General features: G+C 34.8%; 1 protein-coding gene across 1 annotated transcript; it reads left to right on the top strand.

The window, feature by feature from the left end:
* Positions 1 to 1846: 1846 nt before the first annotated feature.
* On the top strand, positions 1847 to 4556 carry LOC122312878 (vacuolar iron transporter 1-like). Its single transcript, XM_043127542.1, has 4 exons — positions 1847 to 2279; positions 2628 to 2713; positions 2818 to 2932; positions 4044 to 4556. Exons 1-4 carry the CDS (start codon positions 2035 to 2037, stop codon positions 4339 to 4341), a joined length of 744 nt encoding a protein of 247 aa, XP_042983476.1. The 5' UTR covers positions 1847 to 2034; the 3' UTR covers positions 4342 to 4556.
* The last annotated feature ends 4896 nt before the right edge of the window (positions 4557 to 9452 follow it).

Raw genomic sequence — 9452 nt, 5'->3', positions numbered from 1 at the left:
TTATAATGTTTAAATATTGAGATGAGATGAGATCAATTAGATCAGATGAAAGACTCTTACTACACAAACTAATCTATAATAGAGGGAACACATTTCAATGTTTGTCACAAGGGAGTATTCCTCAACAAAAATCACATATGGGCGAAACTCAATCAGGACAAAGCACAGTGATTACTGACCAAATTTCCCTTAATATAATAAAATGCTGTTAATCAATGCCCGATTACAGCTCAATTTTTCTCCCTCCAAAAGATTCCTTCTTATCATACCTTGTCTAAATTTTATCAATCTCATTTATTAATTTCTAAGCAAAAAGAAAGTCTTTATTCTCATCTTAGACTTCTTCGAGTCCTTTCCCCTCTAGATACTCTGCTTTTCGAGACTTTCTTTGATTGGCCAATGATGTTTGGGAACTGTCCATGTTTCTTAAACAAGCCTAGTCGAGGTATGTCCTTAGACTGCAAATGTACACAGCATCTCGTGAACACTTCAAACTCGACTTGTACATATTTGGTTTATTTATAAATGAGATGTTCAGAAATATTAATATAGGTTCCAATATTAAACATGTAAAATTTGTATAAACTCGACTCGATTTAATTTAAATTTGTGAAACAAATTCATATAAACTTGACTTAACTTGTTTGAACTCGTTTGAAGCTCTTAATATGTTTGATATATGTATATGTTACATTCATTACATGTTAGTTAGTCCAGACTTATTTTGCTGAGCCTATTTCTATGTCCCATAATAGCTATGGTTTAGGTTCAAAATTCAACCCAAACTCCTTTTTATTTCATTTAATGAATGTAAAGTCATCTTGCATGTATAAACACCAAGTTTTCATGGTGGATTTAGCTATAACAAATAAAATTCTAGAAGGGTCATTAAGGTCATAGAATTTTGCTGGTTTGGATTTAAAGATTAGATGAGATTGTTTTAAGTGAAAGATAAAATTTGAATAAAATATTATTGAAATATTATTATTGCTTTTGGATTTAAAAAAGTTGTATTAGAATTTAAAGAAGTTGAATTATTTATTATATTTTGTGTGAGAATTTGAAAAATCTATAATGATGAAATGAGATGAGGCGTTTTCCGAATTTAAATGGGGATCACATCAATCTTAAAACTAGCTTATATATACCGAGGAAGTGAGTTTGAGTAATGTTATATACATCACACTCTCATCCTACTTTTATCCTACTAAGTAAGATGTGACATATTTATCACTATCAGATGATAAAAAAGCATGTAAAAAATGATTATTTAATGATGATAAATATGTCACATCTTATTTAGTGGGATGAAAGTGAGATAGGAGTATAGTGTATATAATTTTACATACATCAATATTAAAACTAGCTTATATAATAATATATACCGAGGAAGTGAGTTTTTTGAGAGAGTGGACCTGGAATTAGACTTTTTTTAGCAAAACCTCTACGAAGATTCCTCTCATTTCCCAATATGTTAGGATTCCTTCCCAAGGCATTGGTACTGTTAGAACAAATTACAAACTTGCAAGAACAGAAATCAAATTGTCTAAGAGAGTGAAATGGGGCAACTTTTGCCTTCCATACTGGGCGGCCATCCTTTTCCAAATATTTATAAAATAATTTATTAAAATTTAAAATAATATCATTTTACAAAAATATTCCCAATTAAAACATAATTGTATATAGTTGTAAGAAGAATTATTATGATTACTAATTATACAAAGTCAAGGATCCTCAGTTTTGTTTCTTCTATTTTTGGCTTTTATTTCCTTGTGATGATAACATCATGACGCAGGGACATGTACCATCTCCACAACAGCGCGCACAAAGACAAAGACTCCCCATGTTTGGAATCCTTCCCAACACAGCACAAAAGACATCGACCTCCTCGTTTTATACACACGCCGACGCAACCATTATTACTATAATGCTCTCAAATATTCTCTTTTGTTTATCTGTCAGGTCCCTAACAGATCACATTCTCTGTTAGAAAGGAACCAAAAGCTTTAGCTTCGCGAGTCGCGACCTCCCTCCATGGCTACCATTGATGAAAGAAGAAACCTAGATGCCGAGAAGCAAAGGCTTCTTAACCAACACAAAGAGAAGCACTTCACTGCAGGTGAGATCGTCCGTGACATCATCATCGGCGTATCCGACGGGCTCACCGTTCCCTTCGCCCTCGCTGCTGGCTTGTCTGGCGCCAATGCCACGTCCTCTATCGTCCTCACTGCGGGCATCGCCGAAGTCGCCGCCGGCGCCATCTCTATGGGACTCGGCGGGTATATATATTTGCTCTGCTTTTACCTGTTTGGTTACTGAGAAGATGCCGTAAAAGAAAAAGAGAAATTTTGGCGTGAAATGTTTTTCAATTTTGACGCCAAACAGGCAAGGAAAAGAAAATAATAGAGAATTTACTCTGGAAAAAAAGTAAGTGAAAGTAATATGGACGCATTAACCTGACGGTGCACCACCTCGGATAGGATCATTAGTCAGTCATTAAAAGATTTAAAACTTCCATTTTTCTATGGGACGTAAAAGGGGTAATTGATTTATTAATCTTCTGAGCAGCCAAGCAGAGGATTAAGGAATTTGTATACGGCTAGTTACATTGGCGAGATTCTGTGCAGGTATCTTGCAGCAAAAAGCGAAGCCGATCACTATACGAGGGAACTAAAGAGAGAAGAAGAAGAAATCATTGCTGTCCCTGATACAGGTCAGGACCTTTCTGTTTCCCAGTTGTTCTTTCTTCATTATAAAATTTTCCTCCATTAAAATTCTGCAAATGCATAAGAAAAATGGTATGATACGAAATTGTAGAAGCGGCGGAGGTAGCGGAGATACTGGCACAGTATGGGATAGAGCCACATGAATATGCCCCAGTTGTGAATGCTCTTAGAAAAAAGCCCCAAGCATGGCTCGATTTCATGATGAAGTAAGTTTATGCTTTTTTTTGTTCTTTAAAAAAATTGATAATGAATATGTAGCTATATGAATTTGAAGCCTGGATTGAATTGGGGCCAGTGCATGAAATTTACCCGTTGCTGTAACATGACGCATCACTTAAATTTGTTGAATCTCTGATTCAGTTGAGATTATCTGAGTAAGATTTATTGAAAGTTTGCTTTAAAAAGAAAAACAAAAGAAGAAGAACAAAATCTAGGACATTCCTGAGGGGTTCTTCAGCAGTATAGGGTATTGCTAGGATCACACTCTTTTTTTGGCTAGGATCACACTTTAGTCAAGGGTAACAACCTTTTTTACTTAAAAACAAAAGATGTCCATAAAGTAGGCTTTGTTGACAAGAACAGTACAGGCTAACACGATAAAAAGCTTCTTTCGATTCTATAGTTTTTCTAAAAGTTGGTTTTACTTTTGAAATGTGAACAAGCTCATGTGGTCCGGAGCCTAGAACCAAGTCATGACTCAAAACGCATTTGGAGAAAATAATTGCAGTTGCCATCATGATTACAAGTTCTCACACTTTTGAGTACAATTTCCTCTTTTACTTACCCTTCTTTCCGAGCTTATTGGATGAAGCTGATACGGATTTTAGATACTTCTGGATGATACTTGATGCCTAACAATTTTTTAACATTTAGATATTTGTTGAAGGCCGCCCTTTACATATTAAAAAAAAATGAAAAATAGAATAAAGAAGGGAAGAAAGGGAGAGATTATCTTACTGACGAATTTTGATTGAGAAAAGGTAGCAGTTTGATGTGGCCTATAGAATAAAAGGTTGCAACGGCCTAAATCTGGAGGCCTTAGCAGAATATATGGTTGTCTAAAAGAGAAGTATATGAATAGAAATAGAAAATACTTCTTTTCTTCCAAATTATACTTCCTTGTTAGGACTTGCTACAACAATTTTCACACTTTTCATGCATAGAGCTCCATTCTCCACATTGAATTCTCTATTTGACACCATTTCCTTTCTCTTGGTTATGCTCTCAAATAGTATCCCCATTCAAGTATTTGCATGCTAGTGGAGAGTAAACATACTCTACAACAAATTAACTGTGGGAATTCCTTGAATGATGCAGGTTTGAACTTGGATTAGAGAAGCCTGATCCAAGGAGAGCCCTGCAGAGTGCATTTACAATTGCCTTTGCTTACGTCCTGGGTGGTTTGGTACCCCTCATCCCATATATGTTCATTCCCAGAGCTACAGATGCTGTGGTTGCTTCTGTGTGCTTAACCTTAGCGGCGTTGCTAATCTTCGGCTATGCAAAGGGTTACTTCACCGGTAATAAGCCCATCAGCAGTGCACTGCAAACTGCCCTCATTGGAGCCATTGCATCCGCCGCTGCTTTTGGCATGGCTAAGGCTGTGCATCCATAACCTTGTAGCTAGATGATTCCATAATAAAGCTGCTTCTATTGAGACCTTGAGCTTGTATCCTTCTCCATTATTTCAAAATTGAGATTTTTGCTTTGCATTTATGTCTAATTCGATCATGGTTATTGCAATCGTGATACGGTCCTGGGTTTTCTAGTTATCCATGTTGGTTTTCGTATTAAAATTTGGTTGAGAAATTGCCTCTCTACTGATTCCCAGATGCCCCTCCTAATTCGATTTCCTTCTCATTGTCCTTCGCAATTCTATTTCCTTACACTGCCCATTGCTAAAACTTCGTCACTAAAAGCTTAATGACAATTTTACCTTTGACAATGAATGGATTTGTAATTTTTTAGTGGTTAAAAGTGACTTTTTGAAACGACATATATATTGTTGCAAAAATTATGGGACACTAATAATGTTAAAAAATAATATTTTAAACTTTTATTTAAAATAAAAAATTCTCATCTCGCTATCCAAGCCTAGCGATAATTGCTTGCCAGAAGAAAATAATGAACAAAAACCAAGTGTCATTTCTAAAAACTCCCATCATAATTTAACGCTCTTGAGCCATTGGGTTTTGTTTGCTCTTTTGGTAAGAAAGAAATACTGCATCAATCTGCATTCCTCCCACATTCTGTGTACAGAAAATGTGTAAAACTATTGATGAGCCCCATATACTAATAATCAGCGCAGATGATCTTGACTTGCACAGAAAGATTAATGATGAGTGCCGGGAGAAAGATCTTCAAGGGGCTCTTTGCTATCCAGCTTCCCAGCCAAGCAACTTACTGTAATCTGCCATTTCTTTGTGCTGCCCGAGTTTGACCAACTCCTGCATAAGAGCATTAATAGAGTATTGGCTAACACACACACACACACACACCAATGATGACTAACTCCCTCATACAGCGCTGTTTTGTGTGAATGCCCCTTGAAATTACCATGTACTTCATAATTCATCTTCTTAAAATGATTCACTAATTTGCAATTTGCAAGGACAACTTTGCATCAATTAGCCATCTCCCTTCAATCGTGTGCAGACAAGAGCTTCAATCGTTATATATCAGGCCAAGGAGTTTCGAGATGGATCTAGCAAATGATCTCTGACACAAAATGTCAACTCAAAAGCAAACAATAGAGACGGGAATAGCCAATACAACTTGTGCCATCTTGGCAAATATAAAAAATTTGGTTGAATTCACCTTCCACCACATTATGACATTAGGTTTGGGTGTCAATTTTTCAAGGCTCCCCATAATATACGGATCAAACTATGATCTAGACTCTACAGCACCTTTTGACACTTAATATTGATGATACCTATTCTAGAGATCATCCTCATCTTCATAATATGTTGTGTTGCTTTGAATCTCTTGAACATTTGCTGGCCTTTACTGGAATCTACACTAGATTCAAAGGGCCTGTTTAGGTTTGCATTAGGAATCTTAAAAAATGTTTAAATAGTCTTAAAAACTCTTTAATGAGAAAATTAGGTTGTTTGGATGTTATATATTAAAACACTTTTTAATCTTAAATAAGCTAGAAACTACGTTTGAGGAAAGCATCATGATATTGAGTATTGCTTATACAACCACTCAATGATTCCCCTTAACCTTGCAACTATTTTGAATATGTAAACCAAAACTCCAAAACTTCCAACTTGGAGTACAGATGAAGCATAGCCATAGAAAAAAAAAAAAAAAAAAAGATTAAAATATTTTAATCAATTTTTTTTTTTTACTGTACTTCATAATATTTTGTGTGAAATCTTTGGGCACTCCTCAAATTGTTTGTTACCTATATCGGTATAGGCACAATTTAGAAAGTCTTAACAATAAAACAAATTTGTAACCATCATGAGTCCATGACTGTGGGCCCCTACTCTGAACATGGTTTTTTTTTTTGAAAGAAAAGATCTTCATTACCTTAACCAGTGTAATGGCCTTCGGCTATTACAAGAGGCATAATACAAGGATCTATATAGCCTATATCAAAAGTTTCTTAACTCAATGAAACTGCTTTCTTGGCTAGTAGATGTGCCACTTTGTTAACTTCTATTCTCACATGTTGAATTTTCCAGTTTGTATCTAGCAATGTGGCCTTAGTATCCTCCACCAAACAGCTTAGTATCCCATTTTGCATTGTGCTTTGTCTTATAGAAGTTACTACATGATTTCAGTCCCATTCGAAGATGACATCTTGCAGGTTCAATTCCTTACACATTATTGTAGCTTTGAGTAATCCCCTAACTTCTGCAATAACAAGATGTGAACAGAAGGTAAGTCGTTGCATTAAGGTGGCTAAAACTTCAGGCTCACTGTCTCGAATCACCACTCCAACTCCAATTCTGTAGTCTTCCTCTCTAACAGTTACATCCTAGTTAAGTTTGAACTAAGTAAATGGTGGTGCAATCCATTGTATATTGTCATGTTGCTACATCCTTCTGTGCATATCTTTTTGTTGATCTTGTGCCTATTTGAAATCCTATTGTGCTTGCTTAGCTCTGTTGATTAGTGCTTCTGGATAGGAAACCACCTTAAAAAACCCATTTATTCCTCCTGTGCCATATTGTCCTTGTTGTTTCTGAAAATAAATTGATTTCCTCTTGATCTATTCTATGAAGCATGTGAAGAAAAGTGGATCCAAAATCTACCCCTGTAATAGAAACTTTTTGTATTTTCTTGTTTCCTAACCCCCAAACATCTTGTGCAAATGGGCATGACCAAAGAATATGAGTAAGTGTTTCAGTTGCATTTTGAATGGGGCATATTGGATTAGCTATAATCTTTCTTTTGTATAAGTTATGTTTTGTTGGTAAAGCATCAGTAGTTGTATGCCAAATGAAGACTTTGACATAATTGTTTCTTTGCAGCTGCCATATTTGTTTCCATAATTCTCTCTAATCCCCTTTAGTTGAGGATTCCCCCGTCTAATTTTGTTGTTGTTGCCTATACAATGATACACACTTCTCACAGAGAAGTCTCCTTTTGTTGTGGCTTTCCATACCAGCTTATCTTTCCTAGCACACTGTGACACATGTATCTTAAGTATTTCTTTGAACTCTTCCTCATTGAAAACATCTCTCAACAATTGCATGTCCCACCATCCCTTGTTGTGACCAATTAAATTTGCAACCTTTGCATTTCTTGGCAGAACTCTCATTGGAGATTGAATGTTGCATAGTCCAATTGTTGGAATCCATTTATCATTCCACACTTTTATGTTTTCTCCATCTCTTACTCTCTATATGCAGCCTACTTTTTCTATGTCTATTGTCGAGTATAAGGTCCTCCAAACAAATGTGGGTCTTGATCCAAGTTTGGCCTGTAGAATGGATGAACTAGGGAAATATATTATACAACTTATAACGAAAAGAAAATTTGATTTAATCATGAGCATAGTTTGTTTGTAAATTATGGAGTCCACTGTGTATATATGTTTGTATAATATATGTTTATATATATAGACACATACCCATCCACACATGCAAATTTTATGCATGTATGTACTTTTCAGTTCTATGCCTAGCTAGGTCTTTCCATGAATGTTCAAGAAACATGTTACAATTAGTCTACAATCTTATGAAAAATTGTGAAAGAGGTGCTAGCAAAAAGTTAAATTTACATTAGAATTTACTACTTGATTATATTGAAGCGAAGTCGAAGACCAACGGAGGCAAAGTTGGAGTTGAAGACAGAACAAAATCTTAAAAGAAAAAAACCTTTGATATTCCTCACTTGGATTTTATATTGGAGATTATTTTCTTTAAGAAGTTATATGCATATATATAGGTCCTTTACCATATTATGGAAAATATTTATGATAGCATATATTATACTATAATTTATACTTTTTATAACAACCAATAAGTTTTTAGTATGTGACATCCCAAACTTAAAAACTATATAATTTAGGAAACTCTAAGGTTTCCTTTTAATTAGAGTCTTTATTTTTGGAAAGTAAATTAGGATTTGATCTAAAATTGGGCCTTTGAGTCTTTATGTAGTGTTTAACTAGGTGCAATTATTGGGTGTCTAGGGTTGGGTCTTTGAATTTGTAAATTGATAATTTATGGGAATTAGAAACTAGCGAGAGAAATAAAAAACTCCAACTTAATTTTCACATTATCTTCAATGTGGAAGAAGAGAAAAATGGAAGATTAATACTCCCCTTTTAACAAGGCTAATCACAACTAATGTCTGATTGAATTGAACACAAATTATCTTCTTGCTTTATTTTTTATGTCCCTCCAGAAACCAAAAGGAACCTGGGTCCCACGTGCTTAGAAGAATTGAAAGACTCCAAAGCTGCGTGCCTCCAAAAAACTCAAAAACTAGGAAAAAAAAAAAAAAACTCCCCTCCTTTCCTGTTTTTTCAAAATGTTTTTGTTATCTAATTCAAAAATCCATATATGCTATATCTAATTCGAAAATCCTCCTATATCTAATTTAAAAACCTGCCATCCATATCTATAGCTGAAAATCTAATCAATTCAAAAACTAATTCTCCTTTCAAAATTTAAAACAGATTTATTCCATATCTGCTGCTAAAAATTTGGAATTCTTGGTTGACCGACTTATAGCTGAATTTAGAGCATCAAGACGACATAGTTTGAAGTTGGGCCCTTCACAAAAATTTTAGATCTTGTTCTCAGCTTTCCAACACACCTATGCTTGCTTTATTCTAACTTTTAGAAATCTTGATACAAGCAGAAAACCAAAATAGGGTCTCAGTTGCAATAACCTTCTGGATAGATTCGGACTTTTCAATTTCTGCTAGGTTTTGAACTTCAAAACAGTAGAATTGGGTTTTGGGATCTTTATAAAAGTTTTAGCCTATGTCTTAGTTTTTCTAACAAGCCATAAAACACCTGAAACCGAGGTATATAGCTCCAGTTAGAGCCCAAAAACCGAACAATGTTCTAGTTTGACTATACTAGACCAAACCAAGTAGGATTTACTCTATATGCCTAGCACGATTTCTGTCTCTTCACATCATCTGAATTTTAACCCAATTTAATAATTAAACATATGAAAAATATTAAGAATATCCAAGAATTAAAATGTAAAAGACACCTAAAATTCTAAATAAACAAGTTAAGAAATATACAA

This window comes from Carya illinoinensis, chromosome 6 (assembly GCF_018687715.1).
Source record: "Carya illinoinensis cultivar Pawnee chromosome 6, C.illinoinensisPawnee_v1, whole genome shotgun sequence".
In the NCBI taxonomy this organism is placed as follows: Eukaryota; Viridiplantae; Streptophyta; class Magnoliopsida; order Fagales; family Juglandaceae; genus Carya; species Carya illinoinensis.
This window is presented reverse-complemented; position numbering and strand designations above follow the sequence as displayed.